The 24,758-nt window shown below is 42.3% G+C and overlaps 3 protein-coding genes and 1 non-coding gene across 16 annotated transcripts in view; 2 read left to right on the top strand and 2 right to left on the bottom strand.

The window, feature by feature from the left end:
* Positions 1 to 9,834, top strand: part of lrrfip1a (leucine rich repeat (in FLII) interacting protein 1a) — a 47,669-nt gene extending 37,835 nt beyond the window's left edge. For 7 of the 13 annotated variants that reach the window (XM_039600480.1, XM_031726047.2, XM_031726043.2 and 4 more), the window contains 5 exons: positions 799 to 891; positions 1,121 to 1,213; positions 1,386 to 1,478; positions 1,589 to 1,733; positions 3,335 to 7,140. In XM_039600480.1, coding sequence (XP_039456414.1) covers positions 799 to 891; positions 1,121 to 1,213; positions 1,386 to 1,478; positions 1,589 to 1,733; positions 3,335 to 6,531 — 3,621 coding nt within the window. In that variant the 3' untranslated portion in view covers positions 6,532 to 7,140. The other 6 variants (XM_039600481.1, XM_031726045.2, XM_031726044.2 and 3 more) reach the window with 4 other exon arrangements.
* Positions 9,835 to 11,000: 1,166 nt separating this feature from the next.
* Positions 11,001 to 14,633, bottom strand: tyw5 (tRNA-yW synthesizing protein 5). The gene is made up of 8 exons (XM_031726090.2): positions 14,433 to 14,633; positions 12,926 to 13,080; positions 12,667 to 12,736; positions 12,548 to 12,592; positions 12,291 to 12,428; positions 12,107 to 12,194; positions 11,674 to 11,790; positions 11,001 to 11,599 (listed from the first exon to the last, which is right to left on the bottom strand). The coding sequence occupies exons 1-8, from the start codon at positions 14,511 to 14,513 to the stop codon at positions 11,286 to 11,288; spliced, it is 1,008 nt and encodes a 335-aa protein (XP_031581950.1). The 5' UTR covers positions 14,514 to 14,633; the 3' UTR covers positions 11,001 to 11,285.
* A 145-nt stretch (positions 14,634 to 14,778) lies between these two features.
* maip1 (matrix AAA peptidase interacting protein 1) lies at positions 14,779 to 20,173 on the top strand. The gene is made up of 5 exons (XM_031726091.2): positions 14,779 to 15,619; positions 15,707 to 15,778; positions 17,425 to 17,551; positions 18,978 to 19,125; positions 19,219 to 20,173. The coding sequence occupies exons 1-5, from the start codon at positions 15,251 to 15,253 to the stop codon at positions 19,295 to 19,297; spliced, it is 795 nt and encodes a 264-aa protein (XP_031581951.1). The 5' UTR covers positions 14,779 to 15,250; the 3' UTR covers positions 19,298 to 20,173.
* Positions 20,174 to 22,270: 2,097 nt separating this feature from the next.
* trnai-aau lies at positions 22,271 to 22,344 on the bottom strand. The gene has a single exon. It is a non-coding gene; the product is annotated as a tRNA-Ile (tRNA).
* Positions 22,345 to 24,758: the final 2,414 nt, after the last annotated feature.

Here is a 24,758-nt window from a genome sequence, read left to right as displayed (position 1 = left end):
TAAAGTGAAAAAGCACAGTATGTCATTTTTTTTATGTTGGATCATAAAAATTATTTATTCTGTACATTAGCGTGTCTTGGCTCGTGTGACATCTCCTGTCAAAGCCAATAAATTCTGTTTAGAGTATCAGCTGGCCTCCACAGCTTCATAGCCATCTTTACTGAAGACCTCTTTAGTCTGCAGAGAACTACAACATCACAAAATTAAGGATGTCATGGATCAGCTGAAAATCTAGAACCAAAACCTGCCGCAGTTTGAATGTTTTAGTTTCCCCAAAGCAGACATGTCTGAAAATAGACATGCAGAGAATCCCTGCAAAAAAATTAGACTGCATATCCAAAAAATATCTACATAGCTTCCACGTCTGGAAAGTGAATCAGTGCAAATCCCAAGTACAGGCACAGGGGGGCGTCTTTTATCTACAGTCTATGTATCAAACAAGGCTCTGACATCCTAACTTCTAATAAGAAGCAGTACAAAGGTTTCACCTGGACAACCCAGCATCTAACAAGCTTCATATAACCCTTAAATGCACCGAGTGTTTTAAAGAGGTTTGAAACAGAAGTGAGGCTGTACAGTCAGACAAGGAAATCATAAGTGAGCTTCATTGCTTTTTATTACACCAGAGCAGAGCTGATAAGGTTGCATTAGGACATATGAGACATGTGTATTGTCAGCTCATTAAGTCAGTATTGGTATCCAATAAAGGTGCTGAAATTCCCAAAAGCAGCTGTGCTGTAATGTTTTTGTGCCCTCTGTCAGTTACTTGGCTGTTAAACAAAATCTTGCTCCCCACAGGAATATGAGCGAGAGAAGTATGCCCACAGTGTGCTTCAGTTCCAGTTCAGTGAAATGAAAGAGACGCTAAAGCAAAGTGAAGAGCTGCTAAACGTGAGTACCCCCCCATCCCCCACTCACTATGAGTGTGAAGCGTTTTGCAGATTTCCATATTTAAAAAGAAAAAAAGTCTGTCCTGTACTCAGTGTGTCACGCAGAGAGGCTGCATGTTGGGGTGCTTTTCACAACTTTTCCTTCTTTTCCCGCACAGTTGATACCTGCTCTGCTTTACTTTCATTCTCCTTCACTTTTACACCTTTGCTTTCCTTTTCCTGCTGTTTAGGAGATCCGTCAGCTGCGTTTGAAACAGGAGGGTTTTGTTAGAGAAATTACTGATCTGCAGGAGACGGTGGAGTGGAAGGATAAAAAAATTGGGGTATGGCCAAGGAGCCAGCAGTTTTTCATTTAATCATATTCAGCTTACTGACATGAAATCAGCATCTTCTTTGCATGACCCTGAATGCCTGTTTTTACTTGTTTTCACTTCTTGCACACTTTTAACTTTGTTTTGCACTCTGCAACACTTTTGGGTGGGTGGCTCTGCTCAGGCCTTAGAGCGGCAGAAAGAATACACAGATGCAATCCGAATTGAGCGCGATGAGCTCAGAGAAGAAGTCGTGAAGCTGAAAGATATTCTGAAGGTACTCAGTGTGTGGAAAAAAAAAAAAAAAAGAAAAACGCTGTAAGCTTTAGTTGTTTGGGAATTGCTGTTCTGGTGCTTTCCGATGCTAACAATTTATTCTAACTGCAGAAACATGGAATAGTGTTGGGACCTGATCTGAGCATCAATGGGGATGTCGATGTGGCAGAAGCTGACGAGTCCCCTAGTGCAGACCCTGCTTCCCAACCAGCTCAGGACTCGCAGACGACCCCAGCAGAGGGAAACGGCATGCTCGGTAAAACCCACTGTGGAATTAAAAACTTTCTTTCTTCTCACTGCATGGCTCGGCGTACGACTGATGCAAGAGTCTCATTCCAAAACGGTAGTAACGATGAAATAGAATATGTTTTTTTAACTATTGAAAGTTTTTGAGAGTTTTTTGAGCCAGATTTTGGAGTGAACTCTTCAGTTCCCAGCGTCATGCTGTCAAATATCACTTAGACTCTGATTTGCACTGATCTGTAAAGGATAAGCTTGGTGATCCTCTGTATTTTTCTGGTAAAAAGGAAAAACTAGTTCACACATCGAGCCTTCATCAGTTACTCACTGTCCAGAAGCTTTAGTCCTTAAAAAGACTAAAACCATTAACCATCAATATATTTTTTTTTCTCTATAACATAAATCTCCATTGTTGTCCATTAACTATTTAAAACACATTCATGTGCCACACAGTTGTGGCAGAGCGCATGCTCCGTCTGTGGACACTATAAAAGATGTGCACTAGTTTGACTGGAGCAAACTTGAGAAATTTTATTTTAAGTTTAAGTTTGGCCTTTTTTTTATCTTTCAATAAAAAGGGGCATACTTCTTCAGGATACTGGATTGCTAAGTCATCAGCTAATACTAGAAACTTAGCACAAAACATCACACAGAGGCCTGCTGTTTAGTACTAAGTTGAATATTAGATGAAGTACTAGAATTTCAGTTATAAAAACTAGAGCACGAGCTTACTTCTTAGATGGATTTTAAGGCTCACCAAGCCATATGAGTTTTATTATTAGTAACCTGAATTAGCTGAGGTAAGCCCTAGCAGCTACAGCTGCATGTGTCTGCGTCACCCTATCGATGAGAGTGGCCACGCCCCTAACAATGCAAACTTTAAGCCTTAATCCAAGTTCAAGTTAGTTAGTTTAAGAAATTCAGCCTTCATTCAGTTGTTATAAAGGGATAATTTAGTACCAGTCTGTAAACACGTTTCTCTTCTTCTGCAAAGTTTTGCACATTATCGGCTAACGTGAAGTCAGACTGTAGTGGGAGACAGGCTGACATATGACTGAGAAGCAACTAGAAACATAATGAGAATCACCTCTCTAAGCTTTTCCTTTAAAATATCATCCACTAACAGACTTGCTTTTTCTGTATCATCTTCCATTACTAATGCTTGGCTTTCATGTAACTCTTGCACCTCAGTCACTTTCACCAGAAACACATAAGTGCTGAATCACGACTAACTTTGCTAATGCGGGTGGCGTTGGTGTGTAAATCCTGATGCATCCTACAGTGAGAGGATTGAATGATCCTCTTTTTAAAAGTCAACATCTGGTGTGTGTAGCGAAAATTCAGTTGGAGTATTCCCTTCTTCTTTTCTCTTACGTACTCGGGATCAGCAGCCTTATTTTGATTTTCCTCCTGCCTTTCTTCTTCTGCTTTTTTTTTTTTTCTTGTGCTTCCTGGTCATCTTGGCACTCTGCTTCTCTTTCTGGCCTTTGAATCAGCCAGGTGTTCTGCCTTACCTTGACTTCTGCTGATGCGCTTCCTGATGAAGTGTTGAAAGTCTTGTCTTAAGCCTACACTTTTTTGGCCTTCCATCACCGTATGCTCTTCATGATCTCCCAGGCAACACAGAGGAGACTGAGTTGAGAAGTAGCAGAGAAGAGGAAGAAGTGGGTCCAGAGCAGCAACAAGAAATGCACGAGAAAGCCAAAGAGAATCATATGAGCTCTGATCTTCTCTGTAATGCTGCTGATGTTTCCACACTGAAAACATCCAGTGAAGAACAGCCACAAGAAGAACAACAGACCTGCTTACCTGCAGAGAAAAACAACACTGGAGAAAATGGTCTCAGTGAGGACTTAAATGCAGAAATCAGTGACTCTCCTACTACAGAACCCAGTAGTTTTGAGCTGAAAGAGATTGTAACAAGTCCTGATGTTCCAGAAAGAGAAATGTCTGAGGGGGTTAGTTTAAAAGAGACGAGTAGTCCAAATGTAGTCGAGACAGATGACAAAAGTGTTAGTGTTGACACCAGTGAGGTGCAAGACAGCAAACAGGAAGCTGTTGAGAAAAGTCATTTAACAAATACTGAATTATGTCCTCAACAAAAAGTTGCAGATGTTGCTCCAAAAGAAAATTTAACCGATGAATCCGTTCCAACTGCTTCAAACATTGAAGCTCAACCTGAGCCTGAAAATGCAGAAGAGGCAGAGAACGATGAGGCAGAGGAAACGCCCAGTAAATCTCAGCCTCAGGGTACTCCTGCTTCAGGGAAAAAGAAGAAAAAGAAGAAGAGAGGCAAAAAGAAAGGAGGGGCTCAAGATGATAAGACCAAACAGAAAAATGAAACGGCGAATGAAAAGAAAAAAGACAAAGAACCAGCAGGAAGTAATGGTGGATCTGCTGCAGAACTTACTGCCGATGGCTCTGTCAATCAAACCTTTAAGGAATCCAAGGTGGATCAAGTCAAGGAAGAGCAGGAAAAGCAAGAAACTGAGGAAGTCAATGCAGTGGAGCCGATCGAATCCAGTAAATGTAAAGAACAAACTGTTTCAAATGAGTGCCATGAGGAAGAAACTTTGGAAACCAACACAGTAGAAGAAGCAGAAATGGTAGAACCTACTCAGGCCATTTGTGAAGCCCAAAAAGAAGTAACAGTGGCTCATGTTAAGGATGAACAGAACCAGGAACAAACTTTAGAAACAAAGGCCACAGATACAGTAGAGGCAGAGGAACCTACTCAAAGTTTGTCTCATGCAGAAATTCTCGAGGAAACTGAAACAGACTCCAAAATTGATGATCAAGACACCGAACAAACTCTAGAAACCAACAAGATAGAAGAAACAGAAGAAGTATCACCTGCTGAAAACCCTTGTCAAACAGAAACTCTCAGCAGCGTAATAGTGGATGATGTTACAGAGGAACAGAATAAAGAACAAACTTTGGACATAGAGACTGACAGTGCAGTAGAGACAGAAGAACCCACTGAAAGTTCTTCTCATTTGGAAACCATCAAGGAATCAATAGAAACAGATTCCAAAGAGGCTGATCAAGAGGAGAAACCTACTTTGGAAGTAGAGACATTAGAAGAAGTGGAATCTGTGGCCTGTATTGAAAACAGTGAAACTCCCAGTGAAACAATAGTGGGTCACGTTACAGAAGAACAGAATGATGGAGAAACTTTGGAAACAGAGACTGTAGAATCAGTAGAGGCACTGAAAAGTGTTGAAACTCTTGAAGAATCCAGAACAGATTCTGAAAAAGATGAACAAGACCACGAGGAAACCTTTGAAACCGAGAAAGTACCAGAAATGGAAACAGCAACAAATCCTGACACAGAGGCCAACATCTGTACAGTCGAACTCAACTCCAACAGTGCAGAGAGCACTGATCGCCTTGACAAAGAGTGTACGTCCAGTGTAGATGATCCTGAAAGGGTCGGTATCTCAGCTGATGGTGATGTCATCCATACTGATCAAACAGAAGAGAAAGCAGAGTCTGCTGACGACAGGAAATCTGACAGCACATCTAACAACACCAAAAACAGCCCTGAAACGAGCAGCAACACTGAAGGAGAATCACACGTTCCAACCAATGGTGACATTGCTGCCAATGACTCGGAGTCTGCTTCTGAGAGTAAAGACAACATATTCATCCTGCCACCGTCTGCTGAAGACTCCCCGAGTGGTGTCAAAGGTTCATCTGACACGGAGACATCCGAAGTTATAAACTCTGGTACAGATGACCCTCCCATCGACGTTACCAGCGACGGTCCTGAGGAGTCCGCTGATGGGGAGCCAAGAGCAGAGACTGAACAAGAGTGCCCTCCTGCCATTGTCACATCTCCACATCAGGATGGTGATAATTTAGAAAACAAAAATCTGGAAGAACCCAAAGATTTAGTTAATCCAGATGAAAAAAGCAACAGTTGTGATGGTGCGTCATCAACAGAAAGCCCTGAAGCCTTAAGCAATGAGACTGTAGTGCAGGACGAAGAACTAGAGATCAGTGCTGCTGTCATGTTAGATACGCCACAGGCTCCACAAGAAGCTACTGAGACTGGTTCTTCAGCTGATCAGAAATTGGCTGTCGTGGAAGATCCACAACATAAAAATGATCAACATGAGGAAGAGTCATCCTTGTCAGCTGAGCAACCGCATGAATCCAACAAAGACCAATCTGAAAATAATAATCAGTTGGAGAATGAAGGGGAAGAGGATGATGAAGATGAAGGGCAGTCTTTTGATTTTGATGACATGGATATTGAAGCAGCTGAAGAATTGAGTCGTTGCCAAAATCCAGAGCAGGAAGAAATTGATGAGGGAGTTGAATTAACGGCAGATGAAACCAACAATGGGCTGTGCCAAAGTAATGCCGAGTCAAATGAAAACAAGTCAGCTGAAGGCAGTGATGGAGGTAACCAGGCAGATAAAGACCCAGATACGGTGCCTCAAGAAGACCAAAACTCTGTGGCTCATGAGGAAGCTACCTCAGAAAAGTTGGAAAATGTGTGTGAAGAAGAGATAAACGCACATAAAGAAGAAGCCGGTGAAGCAGACCAGCCAGGCAAAGCTTCAGAGGAAGTCTCGAGCGCTGGAGCGCCGGGAGCTGTTGCAGAGAACATTAACCAGACTGTGTCTTCATTAGTAGAGGCAGGGATAGATGTGGTCAAGAATGCGGTGCAGGATGAAGATGCAGATTTACCAAAGAGTGCAGACCAAGCGGGCAGCAATAAAGGGGCAGCACAGTCAGGGAAGGAGTCAAAGAAGAGTGGAAAGAAAGGCAAAGGAAAGGGCAAAGAGGAATGTAAGATGTCGTAGTCTACAGATGTGCTTAACATGCCTTAACTGTTATTTTACTGATGTTTAGAAAGCGGTTTAAACCTCAAAGCACTTTGATTCTTTCCAAATAAATATTGATGTAAGTTTGTATATTTTCTTAATCTCTTTTCATTGAGCTCATTTGTGCAAACAAAAAAAACAATTTGTGGAAAGATGAAGATCTAAACTGTTAAGGTAACTGTAGGCTTATACACAGGCTATGATGCACTTGATATAACAGGTAACATTCATTCAGATATTGATGGACATTTATTTTGCTGCTTGTACCATGTCACACATCTCTGATTATATTGCTCTCCAACGGTTCTGCTACAGCATCATCGCATCTCGGTGCAATTTCCGTCATCTACTTATGTCATGAGTCCACAACAAAAATAAATATTAATGGGTAATTGTTATTAAGACTTAAGATAACGAGCTCGAACATGTTCTGTCCCTCATGTCAGTGTTTAAATTAGTTTAAAGCCATTTTTGCTTTCACACACTCTGCACAGAACATGTATGTTAATGTACGTTTCTTTTTTTGTTGCACTAAATGAAAAACAACTTTGAAATGCTAATAAACACCCTGCTGTTACCTGTTTGAAATGTTGCTCTAAATAAATGTTTTTTAATGACAATATTTTTAATTAGATATGTTTATTCTTCACATTTACACCTAAATATCATTTTTGTAGCTCATTGTGTGTTGTCATGCAGTGTGACTATAGTCCAGGAAGCTGTGTGCTCTTGCACTGACCCCTCCTCTCCACAGTTTGTGCATGCTAACACCCCCCTCCCATCCCTCACACACTGCTCCATCACGCCCTCATTGGATGCCTGCTCTGTTGCATGCATCAACCCCAGCCCCCTCCCTGTCATCTCTCCGGGTCCTCCCACCCCTGGTATGTGATTTTATTTTCCTTTTTAAGATGGAACAAAGTCATTGTAATTATTAGAAAGTTGCAAATATGCTGCGATTCTTTTCTCTTTTTTTTTTTCTAAAATATGTGCTTTAATTTCAGAGATTCGTCTGAGGAAACTGGTGGATGAGCGTGAGAAAATGATAGAGCAGGTGAGCAGATTTATATTTTAAGTCTGTCTTACACATCTGTATGAATCTTTTACTTCTCCAGTTGCACCAGTGCCTCCTGTGTCTTCTTTTAAATTCATTGTTTGTTTTGTACTTTTTAAAATTGTTTTTAACAGATTTGACTGGTGAGTCTTTTGATGCCTCTATTACAGGTAAAGAAACTAAAAGCTCAATTGGAACAGAAAACTGAGAAGAACAGCACAGACATCAGCCCAGATGCTGAAATTATTGAAAATGGAAACGATCCAAACATAATGGAATTACAGAGTAAGTCAAATAAATCAGAAACAGCCTTCTAGTTTTTAAGTTTGTGTTTATGATTTTAAAAAAATTTAAATCTCTTTTTAAATTCCTTCCAGGAGACTCCAACAGGCAGATCAGCGAGTTGAAGTTCAAACTCGTGAAGGCAGAGCAAGAAGCGACGGCGTTAGAACAAAATGTAAGCAGATAAAAATCATTAAATACGCTGTGTGTGTTTTCTTTAGAAATTCCAGTCACTGCTAATCAGCTAGCTCATTTATCTCTCCCTGCATGCAGGGCAGGTCTGTGTTTAGAGGCCCTCACTGTCAGATGGCTCTTTGTGAGTCTTTGGTTCTCTGGTCAGACCCCAACTCCTCATTCTGCTCCCCATCTAGATGTAGCATTGGATAAACAAATTCTCCACCTGTATGTGGGGTTCCTGTTGGGGAGCTGAAGCTCACCATCTGCAGTTTAAAACTCACTGGAGAGGGAGCTGAACCAGTAAAACGATGAACTAACCAGTCTGACAAACACAAGATGAAACGAGCCGGGGCTGCTGCTTAGCGCTAGCTGGATCTTAGAAGTAAAAGTGACACTGATGAAAGCTTGTTTGTCAAAACATTTCAGACTTATCTCTCAAACATATTTTAATTGGCTTTTCAAATACGGAGTGTCAAAGTTTTTAAATTTTCAAAATAAAATGCTTGCTTAAGCACCTTTAAAGACTTAAATGCTTAGCTTTAAATCATGGCTTTTCTTTGCTATGCAGGTGACCAGACTTGAGGGTCAGGTGACACGCTACAAGTCTGCTGCTGAGAACGCTGAAAAAATTGAGGACGACCTGAAGGCCGAGAAACGCAAACTCCAGAGAGAGGTAGAGTATCGTTTTCTCACCCCAGAATTAGAAGCTGGATAATCTAAGAGGCTCCGGCTCGAATTCAAAAGATAATCTGTTCTCTTTCCTCCTGCTCAATCCAACAGCTGCGGTCGGCACTGGACAAGATCGAGGAGCTCGAGTCCAACAACAGCCACCTTTCTAAAAGACTGGAGAAGATGAAGTCCAGCCGCGGCATGGCGCAGACTCCATAGCACCAACTGCAGCAGCTTCATCGTGATTTTAACCAAAAACTGGCTTAAAAAGGGAATCATCCGGCTTTCTCTTTCAGCTGCCTAATAACAACCTTAATAAAACACAAAAAAATCACACATAGTTATCCACAGAATAGAGAACACCAACAAGCCATGTGCCATTTCTTTGTTTTCTGTCCGATGAGTGTTTTTCATAGCATCGTGCACACACCCAGAAAGTACATGAAGGAACTGAGGGGTGCGCCCGTTCATGTACTTTCATTGTGACTGTGGCTGAACCAGAACCGGGCCCACAAAATGTTGCGCTTCCTCCCCCAACTCTCTGCTGCTCTTCACCGAGATGTTTCGTCTCCTAACTCAAACGGAGGGAAGAGAAATTCAGGACGGTGCACGGCGCCGTTAGCCACGGCTCAGACTGTTACCTTCAGCTTTGTGTTGTTGTTTTTCTTTTTCTTTTTGCATCCAAAGCCAAACTAGTTTTAAACTGAGGTTAAAGTCTGGGTGTTTTGTCAACTATGCAAGATGGTTTTTGTAGCACCTCGAATGTGATCTGATCAGTCAGAACATTTTTGGAGTTTTTCACGTAGCCAGCAGTTTACTGAAAGTTTTTGCCCACAGCGTGTATCCGTCTCCTTCTGGGAAACAATCGTATCTCGGAGCTTCTTCCTGCTTCACGTAGTCGGTCACTGGTTGGCTCTTGTGCACTCACGTAAACGCTGAGACTTACTGACGAAATGTGACGACAGGGACTCACAAAGCGGTGTTAGCAGGAGATACAGAGCACACTGGGGAGATGCTGCTTCACTGTTTACAGAGCTTTAAACTGTTTGTAAGGAAGCAAAGAACTGTAACCTTTGTGCAATAAAAAAATTCAAACTGAATCATTTGCTGTTTTTCTATTTAGATGTGCTTTTAATGCACTGGTAGCATGTTTGGAATCATTGTCATGCTGAAAAATGAAGCGGTTGTCAATCACAGGCTTGTCAGATGGTACTGAACGTTGCATCAAAATCTGACTGTACTTTTCCTTGTTAGGTCCATCAGTTTTGACATCTCCAACACCACTGACTGAAATTCAGCTTCACACCATAACAGAGCCTCCACCATGTTTTATATTCCTTCAGAATGGCTTCTTAACAGCGACCCGTCCACAGAGAGCATTTCTGACCAGGCTTCAGTGGAAACACTGGACCTTCAGCTGATCAGCTGAAGGTCCAGCTGCATCTCTCATGTCCTGTGTCAGGTGTTTGCTAGATCTGTCCCTGTTTCTTAAAAACATGACTTTCAGATACTGTTCATCTGCTGCATATAGGTCTTTAGGCCTGCCACTTCTTTTGTCCAAGTTTCTTCAAATTCGTAAGGACACACTGCACACCATACTGAAATATGCCAAGTTTTTGGCTAATAGCTTGAGAATCACCTTGTCGGTGCAAAAACACAAGTTTTCTGTTAACCTGTTGTCTTTGGCATGTTTTGTGACAGACTGCGAGTAAAAGAGTACCTAAAGATAAAATACAACTTGCTGTTGACACAATACCGGTTAATTTCTTGAGCTAGGTGCCTAGCATTAATTGTCCTAAATAACAAATAATTCAAAAGTACTGGCGGCCACTAGTTCTACCCCTCAGCCTTGTAGGAGATTAATACAACACCTTTTTCTAAAGTTATGATTTTCAGAAAACCTCTGACCTTGAGGTTGAGGTCACTTGGATTCGAATTTGTCTGAGATTTTTTAGTAGCTGCACCTATGGTGTCACTTTGAGGTTTGTACGTCATTTGGTTCTCACATTATCGCATTCGCAAACTTGGGTGTCCGCTTGTCTGCCCGGCAGGTTGACAACAATACCTCATCAGCCGTTTTACAACCAAAGGGTAATAATGGAAAGGGTCAGGCACTAGGACTGGACTGACAATGAGTGAAAAAGCAGCCAATGTCCAAGCAAAACCCTTAGACGCACCTTTAGAGAGCTGGAGGATCATTGTTCACACCCACTTTAAAAATTTACAAGAAAGTCTGACTGCTTAGAAGCAAAATATAAGAGTTGGCTCAAGACTTTTGCACAGTATTTTATCTCTCTTCATGTATCACCACAAACATGGTCAAGCTGTCAATCGCCATTCAGAAGTGGCCACACCCCTTTCCATTCAGTCTTTAAGCTTTATTAAAGGAAAAAAAACAGGTGAGCTGCATCCATGTTTCCTCTGTGGAAGGTCTGATTTTTCAGCTCCAATTTCAATTTTTTTACACAACACACAGTCAAACTATCAACAGTCAACCTCCATGCTGAGCAAAGCAGTGCTGCTTTACTGGATACTTCACATGCCTCAGAACTCATCCAGGTTTAGTAAATGGACTGCTGGGTAATGTAGTCTCAGAGTTCTGCTCCGCGTCTATTTTCCTATCGCAGTACGTCCTCTTCTGAATGCGCTGAATCATGCGCCGCCCGTAGAAGTCCCGATACTCTGCTGGCAGTTCATCCAGAGTGTGAAGCACCCTCTCCAGGGCCTGAAGCGCTCGCGTTGCAGCCACAGGGTCTTTGTTACCGTACGGGTCCTTCTTGTCGTAGCTGTCTGCAGGTAGATGGCGCCAGAAGACATTAACGCCCACTCCAAACTCCAGAGCGAGTGTGTTGTGGAACCATAGAGCTGTGGAAAACAAGGACACTGGGTTCAGTCGTGTTTCATGTTTGGCTGTAGGAGGAATGAAGCACTCCACCTACCGGGGATGAAAAGCAGATCTCCGGGCTCCAGCACGCACTCGTATCTCTTTGCTTTCACAAACTCAGGAAACCGCTTCAGATCGGGGACGTCAATGTCCAAAACCTCTGACTTATCGCCTAATGGGAAACAATGATAAACACGCTGCTAACCAAGCTCATGCTTGTTGGTGGATAACTTTAGCCTGCATCTTCAAAAACCAACATTTAGCAACCTAAACGCTAAACCAGTAGGTACTTGTTCTTCTAATGTGAGAAGATCCTGCAGATATCTCCAAAAAACCGGCAACTCGTAGCAGAATCATCTGGAAAATCTCTTCATGTGATTTTGGTGCTAACTGTCTCTTTACTGTGAGTGGACACAGTAGATGCGGTACTTTTTCAGCATTAAAACTAACAGGAAGTCCTGTTTTGTTTTGTTTTTACAGCCACTAACCTGACAGGTAGAGGTGCAAAGCATCCTGGGGGCTGTAGAGGACCACTCTCTTTGTCCCAGTCACCTGAGCCAGCAGGTTGTCCATCACCTAAAGAAACCAAAGTGCAAAAAACCAAGAAGAAAGGACCGTGCATGTTTAGAAAAATACACAGACAGTCCTGCAACAGCTGCCTCTGAAACTCACATCATAGTGTGTCCACAGCTGCAGACCGCAGGAGCTGATGCGGAACACGCTGGAGAAGAACTGCTCAGGTTCAAAGAAGTCGGGCATGTGAAAGTCCTCCACCAAGCCCGGAAACTGTTTGCTGAGGTCAGCCGGTTCCTGCAGGAGAGAAGAGAAAGCGCCTGTAGTAAGGACATTTTTTTTATATTTGCTGAAATGTATCAAAAAAATAGATCATCAGGCTCCATTCTTTGTGAGATTGAAAGTCCTCTTCGTACCTTTCGGACGTCCTCCCCCAGCGACCGAAGGTAGTAGCTCTCATCCTGAAACCAAACCAATCAGTTTCTCATTAAAAGAATACGTTTGTGTATTTTATTATGTGCTTTCTGATCCTCACCTCACACAAGAAGAAGTCAGAGTGTTTCTTCTCTGATGCTCTTTTCACAAATTCATTAAATGGCAGAGTCCTGTCAACGTGGAGCACATGACAAGTCTGGAGGTTTACCACTCTCTGCATCTGTGTGTTTACATCTATCACTGTGAGGACATATTGGCTCTCTGTAGCTTTAAAGAGCTGTGTGACACTCAGAGTTGGTTTAATAAAATGCTCTATTCTTAAAAAGAGTACAAACTTGTGTGTGTGCACGTCAGCTTACTTGTAGGCAAAGTTCTTATGAAGGAAATCCATCTGTGGCACCGTGGACACGTGAATCTTCACCTCCCTGTCTCCTCCTTTTTCTCCAAGATAGTCAACTGTCCACTTCTCCAGGCAGGGACCCAGAGACACGCCTCTGAGAACAGCCGGTCGACGCTGCAGGGATGACAAACCCGAGGAGACACTTCACTTCAGTGTTTCTCACTGATTTCAAATTAACGTGCCTACGATCCAAAAGTTAAGCAATTTATTTGACCCCCACTGGACAGTGGAAGATAACACAATAGAAAAACATAACATAGTCCAATAGCATTAAAACTGTATTTCTGTACCAACAACATTATTCCCAAAGAGCTAATTGATGACAACCTGGCATATTTCAGCATGGTGTGCAGTGTGTCCTTAAAAAAAATAATGAAAAAAAATGGACAAGTGGAGGACAAAAGAAAATGCGGCAGGTCTTAAAAGAAATATCTACAACAGATAAAGAGAGAGGAACAAATCCAGCAAAGACCTGACACAGAACTTGAGATGTGTCTGTTCCCTGATGTTCTCAGTGGAAGGGTGGCTGTTAAGATTCTTAAGAAGGTCAAACAGAGAGAAAAGGATGGGGAATGCCAAATTACACAGGGACTAGACTGAAACTCCATCCAAAGAAGAGTTTTAAATGTCCTTCAAGAAACCTGAAGAACTATTCCTGAAGACTTCTTAAAGAAAGCTGCAAAACAGAGTTCAGGCTGTATTTCAGAATACAGGTGGTCAGAATAAATATTGAATTTCAAGCTTGTTAGAATTATACAAACTCTGTTTTTACCTTATAAAATGTGTTTCCGTGTGTGTATCTGAATAAATTGCTGCCTCTATTTGCCATGTTTTGTGCAAAATACAAAGAAATTAGGGATGGCTGAGACACAACACTGAATGCATTAAAACTTCCCTGATAGCAGTGAAGTATCAGTAAGAAAGTCCAAATGGATTGTTTTTACTGTGAAAGTTTTCCTGTTGTCTTGGATTGTGTCTAGAAAAGCTGCACACTCAGTATCTTTTTCACACCCAAATTAAACCTCAGCCTGAATAATTTGTTAGCTTGAATGCTGAAGATCAGCTTTTTAATTTTAGGAGGAAGAGGAACTAAAATATACTTTCTCAGACCTCACATCCCTTCAGAATAAACTTCCTTTTACCTGGCTTAGGATATAAATCATTTAAATGATCTCTAGCTGCAGCATTAAAGCAAAATACACGTAAATGAATTAACAATAATGATCCAATACATAATTTATATGATTTTGCATAAGGAGCATTTTTAGTATTTTAAGAATATATATTTAAGAATTTTTACTTTTATAATGTATTTTCTGTGGCAATAAGAAGTGGCTGGATTCTTTTTATAAAGCAGGCTGTGGTGGAGAATTAAATATGTATGAGTGAGTGTGGTGGTGCTCATGTGAACTGCTCTTGCGTTTCTTGCGGCCCTGCCCTCGTGCAGTGAAGCACATCCGTCTCACCTGTGGATAAATGTTCCTCAGAAACACCTCCCTGTCTGCTGCTGCGAAGACCGGCACAGGTATTTTCTCCTGGAGCTCCATTTAACATGATTTATCGTAGAAAGTCTTCAGTCAGTGATTGTAAACACTCACACTGGGTGTTACGTTATCAATGTTCCCCATAGAAACGAAAAATGACTGTAAAAGTTGGCTTTAAAAGAAAAGCGGAATAAACTTTAAATTATTCGTAACTGCTAGATTTATTTTAATGACATTAAAAAACTGCGTCACTGTGTGTTTTATGAATATCTGTTTGCAGGTTTTTAATGCGTGACGTGTTTCTAACCGGAAGATACAAGAGGATGGACAAGAAGGGTTCGCCCAGAGCAGATATGGGGAAAGACCGTCCACTTCTTGTTAATTCCATTGTACATAAGCTAGCTGCGGGTCAGCAGGAGGAGCAGCAGAGGACGCCCTCAGGCTGGTCCTTAATATAAATGATCATAAAACAAAAAAAAGCCCATGTTTGTTTGTTTGTTTATTTGTTTATTTTCACAAATAGAGCATCAATAGTGTGTCTCACCCAAGATAAAAATGACGCTTATGTCCGTTAGCTTTTCTTACGGGAAGCCGATTTGCTCATAAAACGCTAGCATTTTGCTAATGCGTGCTGATTGGTCGGTTATTCCTCAGTAGTTCCAGTTTCCAAGCGATAACTAAATATTAGAAAGGTAGGTAAGCCAAAGGAAAACGTTTACCTCGTTAAACTGACAATGTTGGTTACAAACATTAGGTGCCTATCTAGCCAGCGCCCCCTATGAAACCCCGAAGTTCAAAGAATGGCAGTTCTTCACTTTATCAGACGCTCTCTGACTTCAGCAAACCTACAGAAAAAGATGGCGCTGCCCATGTTAAGAGGTTGTTTCAGGTTGCAGTCAACATTTACCTTCAATCGTCTGTTTTTCAAAGAGCGACTCGTCCTGAACCGGCTCGGTAACAGGCGACTACCTCCCTGTTCTCCCGCCGCTGTCGCAGCAGCGGTCCGTCGCTATAGCTCGGACCGGGGAGAGCAGAAGCACCAGAAGGTGGTGGTGGTCGGCATCCCGAACCCCTTCATCTGGTTCCGCACCCGGATTTACTACTTCCTCATCAGGACGTACTTCGACAAAGAGTTCAGTATAGAGGAGTTCACGGAGGGGGCGAAGCAGGTGAGTGGAAGGCTGAGCTGCAGAGCCCAGATTTCCTCCATGCCGTGTGTTAATGTGTTATTAATGATGGTGTGCTGTTTTCTGCAGGCCTTCTCTCATGTTTCCAGGCTGCTGTCACAGTGCCAATTTGAAGCCTTGGAGGGCCTCGTAGCTAAAGACGTGAGTACGCTAAATACACCTGCATCAGGCACAGATTCACCTGGTAACAGAGGGGAGGACCGCAGGAAATGAGGGCATCGTGGGCTGTTACAGAGCTTAAAGAAAATGTTGCTCAAGTAGCCTAAAAGTGCAAGAGCTTTAACGTTATAATCTATTTAAAGTACCTGCAGTAAATTATGCAGAGTCGTTTAATGCATTAAAACAGGAGGCAGAACTGAAGATCGTCATTAGGAGTAACCAGGATTAGAAATGAGTACATCAGAGGGAGAGCTCAGGATGGGCTGAGATGGTTTGGAAATGTGCAGAGGAAGGACAGTGGATATACTGGGCAAAGGATGTTGAATAAAGAATTGTCATGGATGTAGTGAAGGAGGACGAGGAGGGTTGGTGTCACAGAGGAGGATGTAGGATATGGGGTGAGGTGGATGCAGATCCATCTATTTGCTGTGGCAACACAGTTTCTGTTTACTGCACAGTGAACTTACCACATCAGACCGCCACAGCCGGAGCCTCTGAAGCTGGAGATGCCCACATTAATAAACCCTGTTAGGGGATTATTAATGTGTGGGAGTGTCGCTGTTTAGCTCTGTGGGATAAGAAATTTGCCCCACAGAGAGAAGTTATGATTTTGAATGACTTATTTTTATTTTGTTCTAACTGATAAACATCAAATGAAGCAGGGCTGGAAGGTAAAATGATCTCTCAAAGGTTGGGCTGCAGCAGGCCCAGAGGAGGGCAATTCAGGAACTTACCACAATTGCCAAAAGATCATGGCTGTCACTGAAGTGTGAAGGGCTGCCAGTCACCCTGCAATCACCCAGATCTGATTACACTGCAGGAGGTCTACCTCAGCTGAGGGTGTCTTGTGATTAAAAAGCCAGGGTAAACACAACAGATGACGTGAGGTGCTGTTGGAAACATACCCGAGTTGTCAGCACCATCGCCCTATCAAGTCCTATTAAACAAACAGAGACACCATGGCAAAGTTCAGTCCTGTTGCCTCTCTGGACAAATCTGCCTAGTTGTTGTTTCACTGGTTGGTGAAGTCCTGTTAAAGAGTATTGAGCTGAGGGTTTTTTTGTTTTCTCTGACTGAGAAAACAAGGATAGTACATCTTCTCTGGGTAGTAAACGGTCGGTTACATGACAAAGCATACCCTCCTCAAACATGACGACCATCACGCTTTATTTAGTTGGACTTTAAATTCATGAGAGACCGTGAACTCATCCTGAAATTACTGCTGTCACGCCGTGCAGACTTATTTACAGTCAGACAAGCAGAGCAATCGCCCCCTACTGGCCATCAAAAGGAATGCAGGTTTAAGGCTTAGCATTGGCTTCATTTTATTACACCTGTCCATCTTTTAGACTGTCTGCCAGTTTGTGTTTTGTGCTTCAGGCTAGAAAGCAGAGTAGCATAACAGAATAGAGATGTATGAAGGACACAGAGCTTGCTAAGTGCTTTTAAAATACTTGAAAGTCAGGTCTAAATCACCTTAATAGACTCCAGAGTAAGACTAACTCCTCGGTTCAGGGGTTTGCTAATAAATATGCAATAATCACAATATATGTACTCATTTTAAAAGATAAACTCACGATTTTAAAGTGCTTTTTATTTTGCTTGTTCTAAATTTCTCAACCATGCAGCTGATTGGGAAGCTGGAAGAAAAGTGCAACCTGCTGCCTTCCGACTATAAGAAAGCACTGTCTGCAGAGCCCGATGAGATCATGTACACAACCCCTGGGGATGTGGGAATCTTCTACGATGACAATGGTAAGCATGAAGTGTCAGGATTACTGGCAGGGTAAGACGGTCTGAAAGGCCTTAAACCTGCTTGTGAGTTTCCTCTGAAGTCTGAGGACTCAGACTGTGCTACAGACATCCAACCACCCACAACGCACCCTAAAGAAAGGAGCATTGAGAGGCCTTTTAAAGTTTTGATAAGCTGACTCCCCCTCGTGCTTCACAGTGGTTTGATCCAGTCCCAGATCACAGAGAGACAGACGCTGGAAAAGATGAGAAGCTCGGGTGTGGGGCGGGGGCTCCACGGTCGCTTTGCTTCCTATTTTGGCGTCTTCTATTCCTAACAGCGCTGACCTTGATGTCTTTTCTGACTCGCAGCAAGTCTGCAGATGTCAGTATAAATGTTTACAAATGATGATATCACAGTTGGCGTGTGCAGCAGCCAATGCTGCGATCATAAACAAGGTTTAAAACTGGGGTGACATGTTCCTTCCTTAAGATGAACACGGACCATGTTTGTTTTCACTTGGTACAACAAAGCCTCAGATACTGTATTAATCCACAGCTGAAAATAGTCCCTAGCAAACACAATCGTACTCTTGTTGTGGTTGTGGTGGACTGCTGAGTGCAGCGCCATGCTGTTTAAAAAAAGAATAGATTTTTGATGCGGTGTAGGAAGCTTTAAATACAGAAATAGATGTGTGTACTTCTTATACACTATATCACCAGGACGTACGTTATAGTGAGCACTCACTCATCCATCCATAATCAGTCACTTCCATGTCCACAAGTGTATAAAATCAAGCACCTAGAATGGATTCGAAAGGGGATGAGCTCACGATCGCATTGCACCTAGGTTTGATTTTATACACCTGGAATGGGTTCCATGGTCGAGCAGCTGTATTAGCTGTATTAGAGCAGGGGAGACTTGTTCTCTGGAGTGATGGATGACACTTCTTCTTCGATGCCAACTGCCAAACTCAGACTCATCCATCGGATTGATGGAGGAGTTGACCCCAGCCTTTTAGTTCAAGTGAAATGAACTCTTAATGCTGCAGCATACCAAGATGTTTTGGACAATTTCATGCTCCCAACTTTGTGGGAAGGCACAGGCACGGCTCCTTTCTGTTCCAGCATGACTGCGCACCAGTGCAAACAGCGAGGTCCATAAAGACATGGATGAGCGAGTTTGGTGTGGAAGAACTTGACTGGCCTGCACAGAGTCCTGAGCCAGGCCTTCTTGTCCAACAGCAGTATCTGAACTCACATATGTGCGTCTTGGAGAATGTCCAAGCTGTGGGCCAACATATTAAACCCTATTGATTAAGAATGGGATGTAATGCAAGTTCATTTGTGTGTGAAGGCAGACAGTGAATATTTTTGGCAACATAGTGTATATGTGCAATGAGATTTACCTGTATAAATAAAGGTGGAAATGACCTGTTTACTTTTCCAGGTAGGAAGTTTGTCAGCATCCTGATGCGTTTCTGGTATCTAACGAGCGCGCGCCTTCCCGAAGACTCCATGGAGGGAACTCGTATCTTCCAGGTGGCCATTGGAGAAGGAGAACCAGAGACTAAGAGACTTCTTACTGCAATTTATGAGTGAGTATCTTTTTTTTTTTTTTTTTTTTTTTAATATTTCTGTACATTTTTCAGTTACTTGGAGTCGTTCTGATCCTTTTACCTCTCTGACAGATTCCAGAGGGAGTTTACTAAAGGAGTTCCTCCAGACTGGACCATCACCAGGATAGAGCACTCCAAGCTTTTGGACTGAGGTGGTGTTGAAAGGAAAATAGTCACAGCTCAAGATTATCCACAAGGGGGGAGTGAGACTCAGCTCCTCAACAAAAAGGACTAAGTTGGATTTATCCACAATTTACTTAAGCAAAGACACAGGAGCCAATCACAGCCGCTCTACTAAATACCACCTTGAACTCCTGATTTATTTCCTCGCTCTTTCATGACATAGAAATTAGAGATTCAAGCCTGATTAGGCTTGTAACCCCTGCTCTCAAAAGTCGAACACTTTCAGGAAGAAAGTGTTATCTTCCAGTTAACAGTCATGTGATCCCAGATGTGTGGGGTCTTCAGACAGATTAACAGCGACCAGCTGATTTGAAATGAACACATTGTGATGGTGCTGATGCGATAAATGTCTCCCAGCTCAATCTGACCTGAGTCTGACGAAGTGACTGAAACCACTGAGATTTTTTAAATCTTTTTTCAGTCTTAGATCTGCTGCTGTGTATTCTCATTTTAAAAGCTGAACACATTATGAGATTAAACACTTCATGTGAAATCGTTCCTGAGGGAAAACACTCACTGTTTTTCAGAGAAGACCGACCGACATCTGCTTCTGTAACTGTGGAGCTGCGATCAGGATGTACGTTGCGTTTTTTTGTTTTTTGTCTCTGATTTATTTCCTGACCCGTTGCCTTCTGGAGTTTTTGGAGTATGTACCTGCTGTACATGTGTCTCTGATGGTTAAGGCAGCTTCACGAAGCTCCAGCAGACTCTTCGGTTTTATTAAAGATTTAAGGAATGAAGTGTGTGCTGCTCCTGTGCAGTTTATGACACGTTTGTTGTTATATATGATGACAGCGTGTTTGTGGATGTTCTAAGTTTAAAAAAAATAAATAAAACTATTGGAGAGAGGTGTTTTGTTTTTTTTAAGGAAAGACTACATTTCCAAAATTACAAAACTGAAATCTTTATATAAGAAAAATTTTAAGTTTTTCTTATAAATTTGTGATTTTAATCTCAGAATTAGTAAAACATTTTATTTTTCTAGATTTTTTTCATATATTTGTTATGATGTATATAGATTTTAATTTAATTATTAACATGTTTTAAATTTTTCTGCTTCAAAAGTATAGCAGAGTTAATACGGGGAGTGCAGAATTATTAGGCAAGTTGTATTTTTGAGGAATAATTTTATTATTGAACAACAACCATGTTCTCAATGAACCCAAAAACTCATTAATATCAAAGCTGAATGTTTTGGAAGTAGTTTTAGTTTGTTTTAGTTTTAGCTATTTTAGGGGATATCTGTGTGTGCAGGTGACTATTACTGTGCATAATTATTAGGCAACTTAACAAAAACAAATATATACCCATTTCAATTATTTATTTTACCAGTGAAACCAATATAACATCTCCACATTCACAAATATACATTTCTGACATTCAAAAACAAAACAAAAACAAATCAGCGACCAATATAGCCACCTTTCTTTGCAAGGACACTCAAAAGCCTGCCATCCATGGATTCTGTCAGTGTTTTGATCTGTTCACCATCAACATTGCGTGCAGCAGCAACCACAGCCTCCCAGACACTGTTCAGAGAGGTGTACTGTTTTCCCTCCTTGTGAATCTCACATTTGATGATGGACCACAGGTTCTCAATGGGGTTCAGATCAGGTGAACAAGGAGGCCATGTCATTAGTTTTTCTTCTTTTATATACCTTTCTTGCCAGCCACGCTGTGGAGTACTTGGACACGTGTGATGGAGCATTGTCCTGCATAAAAATCATGTTTTTCTTGAAGGATGCAGACTTCTTCCTGTACCACTGCTTGAAGGTGTCTTCCAGAAACTGGCAGTAGGACTGGGAGTTGAGCTTGACTCCATCCTCAACCCGAAAAGGCCCCACAAGCTCATCTTTGATGATACCAGCCCAAACCAGTACTCCACCTCCACCTTGCTGGCGTCTGAGTCGGACTGGAGCTCTCTGCCCTTTACCAATCCAGCCACGGGCCCATCCATCTGGCCCATCAAGACTCACTCTCATTTCAGCAGTCCATAAAACCTTAGAAAAATCAGTCTTGAGATATTTCTTGGCCCAGTCTTGACGTTTCAGCTTGTGTGTCTTGTTCAGTGGTGGTCGTCTTTCAGCCTTTCTTACCTTGGCCATGTCTCTGAGTATTGGACACCTTGTGCTTTTGGGCACTCCAGTGATGTTGCAGCTCTGAAATATGGCCAAACTGGTGGCAAGTGGCATCTTGGCAGCTGCACGCTTGACTTTTCTCAGTTCATGGGCAGTTATTTTGCGCCTTGGTTTTTCCACACGCTTCTTGCGACCCTGTTGACTATTTTGAATGAAACGCTTGATTGTTCGATGATCACGCTTCAGAAGCTTTGCAATTTTAAGACTGCTGCATCCCTCTGCAAGATATCTCACTATTTTTGACTTTTCTGAGCCTGTCAAGTCCTTCTTTTGACCCATTTTGCCAAAGGAAAGGAAGTTGCCTAATAATTATGCACACCTGATATAGGGTGTTGATGTCATTAGACCACACCCCTTCTCATTACAGAGATGCACATCACCTAATATGCTTAATTGGTAGTAGGCTTTCGAGCCTATACAGCTTGGAGTAAGACAACATGCATGAAGAGGATGATGTGGACAAAATACTCATTTGCCTAATAATTCTGCACTCCCTGTACAGTCCACACATGCCAAGGACACTGTCACTAAAGCAAGCAGGCAAGAATAATTCGTATTGCGCTCACTTTACAGAAAACAATCTAAAACCCTGTATGAGCCACAGTGCAATTAAGTACTGCACTTGAAACATTCTCTATACTTAGATTATTGTCGGCATCTATCAGACTGCAGGTGTCAGAGCTTGTGTTTAAATTCTCTTGTTGTTGTTCACTTTCAGACAGAGGAGCTCCGAGAAACACTTTGGCTGCCTGATACACTCGCGCGATGGTTTTAAACTTGATTATATACGCCAATAAAAAGACTGGCCCGTACGGGGATCGAACCCGCGACCTTGGCGTTATTAGCACCACGCTCTAACCAACTGAGCTAACCGGCCATGTGTCCATAGGTGCCCGGTTCCCTCACTTTTGCCTGTCATGTGTGTCAAAGGTGTTAACTGTTAGTATGTAGGGCCGGTTAGCTCAGTTGGTTAGAGCAGTGGTTCCCAAACTTTTTTTGCTGGGCCCCCCTTGTTTAACAAGAAAAATGTTCGCGCCCCCCCACCCCCGCACGTGCACGCGCGCACGCACACGCACAAACACAAACACATCCTTCAACCACACCACCCATATTTTGCTCCATTGCGGTTTATTTCACACCTCAAACATTTATTAAACAATTAAGCAAATACGAAAATAAACTACCAACTCTTTATGCTCAGTCCGCACCTACATGGGTATTTTTGAACGCGCAGCTGTTTCGGGCACATGTAAACGGCGTATCGAATCACCGAGAACGGAGATTTTTTAAAACTCCTTTTTTTTGCGTTTACGTGTGGACAAGGAATACAGAGTTCTTCACGCAATATCAAAGGTATGTGCCTTTTTCACGTCACACTGTGCGCCACGTTATTGTTTACATGAGATGAATTGCAGAATGGCAGATAGAGACAAAATACTGTTACTGTTAATCTGACTATCTTCAGGTTTTACAGGCTTACATATACAGGCCATTACTGTCCCTCCATTTAGAAAGGCAGAGGCGTCACGGTGTGATTATTTTACATGTAGTTGTTTTTTTTCCTGTGTAATAATGTTCAACATTGCTATCAATACATTTTTCAAAAAAACCCTCTACAAAATGGGTTCAAAAACATAAACAACTGTGGGATACTGTTTGTCCGTGATTTGAACAGCCCAGCGCTGCTCCTCCGATGCAGGGAAAACTAATTCTGCAGGAGACCTACCTCAGCACTTGTGCAGGTGAAGCCAAAGGGAGGATATGCTTCACCATATTTTCTAGTCTTTGGCTTAGAATGAAGTTGGTTTGGAAACATATTCAGCGATGCTTCATCTCCTGCTTTGCGTTTGTGTGGGCGCCCCGTGCTAGCAGTGTCCAAGCGTTGTTTTTGTTTTTTTTTCCCTTTTCATGCCGCGCCCCCCCTGCAATAGCTCTGCGCCCCCCCTAGGGGGCGGGCCCCACACTTTGGGAACCACTGGGTTAGAGTGTGGTGCTAATAATATGGCAACCAAGGTCGCGGATTCGATCCCAGTACGGGCCAGTCTGAATTTATTGGGACGCTTTGGTATGTTGCTAAAAAAAGAGTAGAAACAGACAATGTTGCCATTCTGTCGCAAGATACACTCATCTACACCAAATTTGGATCCAATGTGGTGTCAAATATTAGAATCATGTCGGCAAAGACTTAAATCCGAACCACTAAAGGCTGCTTTGTAAGAATAGTCTCGGCAAAAACTAAGTAATGCTGTTGAGATAAGATAAAACTTTATTAATCCCTCGGGTGGGTTCCTCTGGGAAATTCGGTTTCCAATAGCACAGCACCGACAAAAGTTACAGAACGTGAGCAGAATATTATATATACACATATTTAAATACAGAGACATATATAAATAAAATATACGAAACGGATAAATAGAATAAATAGGAATAAGATACAAGGGAATTGCACATTTCAAGTATTAAAGTCTATTGCACCGTTGACTATTAACAAAAAGTATTGCACAAAAAGTATTGCACAGTGAAGTGAAGAGGCACTACAGCTTAGTTGTTCCCCCCTCCTTTGTCCTCCCGTTTCCCCTCCCTTTCCCCTCTAGAGAGGAGTTAAACAGTCTGATGGCGTGTGGGACAAATGAGTTTTTAAGTCTGTTGGTTCTTGTCTTTGGGAGAAGCAACCTGTCACTGAACAGACTCCTCTGGTTGTTTATGGCCGTGTGCAGAGGATGCCCAGCATTGTCCATAATGTCCAGCAATTTTTTTTAGTGTCCTTTTCTCTGCCACTGTCACCACAGTGTCCAGCTTCATGCCGACCACAGAGCCAGCCTTCCTGATCAGTTTTTCCAGCCTGGATGAGTCCTTCTTTGCTGTGCTGCTCCCCCAGCATAGAAAAGTACTCCAGCAACCACTGACTGGTAAAACATCCTCAGGAGCTTCCTGCAGATGTTAAAATACCTCAGCCTCCTGAGGAAGTACAGTCGGCTTCGGGCTTTTTTTATACAGGTGCTCTGTGTTGCATGACCAGTCCAGTTTGTTGTCCACCCACAGCCCAAGGTACTTGTACTTGTTGACCACCTCCACCTCCTCTATCTGTTACATTTACATATTACATATACAAATTACAAATCATACAAATTACATATCTTAGATTATACTTATTCTTGTATTATACTCTTAAGACTTCTTAGTTAGATGCGCAGTTAAAGCCATGCATGTGTGCATGCATATGGGCATGGGAAGAGGCCTGAATTACACAATCACACAGAAACAGCCCAGTCAGGAGGACATTCTTGCTGT

This window comes from Oreochromis aureus, linkage group 16, assembly GCF_013358895.1.
Source record: "Oreochromis aureus strain Israel breed Guangdong linkage group 16, ZZ_aureus, whole genome shotgun sequence".
Classification (NCBI taxonomy): Eukaryota; Metazoa; Chordata; class Actinopteri; order Cichliformes; family Cichlidae; genus Oreochromis; species Oreochromis aureus.
The sequence above is the reverse complement of the archived record's forward strand: the minus strand, read 5'-3'. Positions and strand labels throughout refer to the sequence as shown.

Coding starts and splice junctions, on each gene's coding strand:
- tyw5 (XM_031726090.2), bottom strand. CDS start 14,513: ATGGAGCTCCAGGAGAAAATACCTGTGCCGGTCTTCGCAGCAGCAGAC. Junction 12,737..12,925: donor CATAAGAACTTTGCCTACAA/GTAAGCTGACGT, acceptor CCACGTTGACAG/GACTCTGCCATTTAATGAAT. Junction 11,600..11,673: donor AGATCTGCTTTTCATCCCCG/GTAGGTGGAGTG, acceptor TGTTTTCCACAG/CTCTATGGTTCCACAACACA.
- maip1 (XM_031726091.2), top strand. CDS start 15,251: ATGGCAGTTCTTCACTTTATCAGACGCTCTCTGACTTCAGCAAACCTA. Junction 15,620..15,706: donor TCACGGAGGGGGCGAAGCAG/GTGAGTGGAAGG, acceptor TGTTTTCTGCAG/GCCTTCTCTCATGTTTCCAG. Junction 17,552..18,977: donor AATCTTCTACGATGACAATG/GTAAGCATGAAG, acceptor TTACTTTTCCAG/GTAGGAAGTTTGTCAGCATC.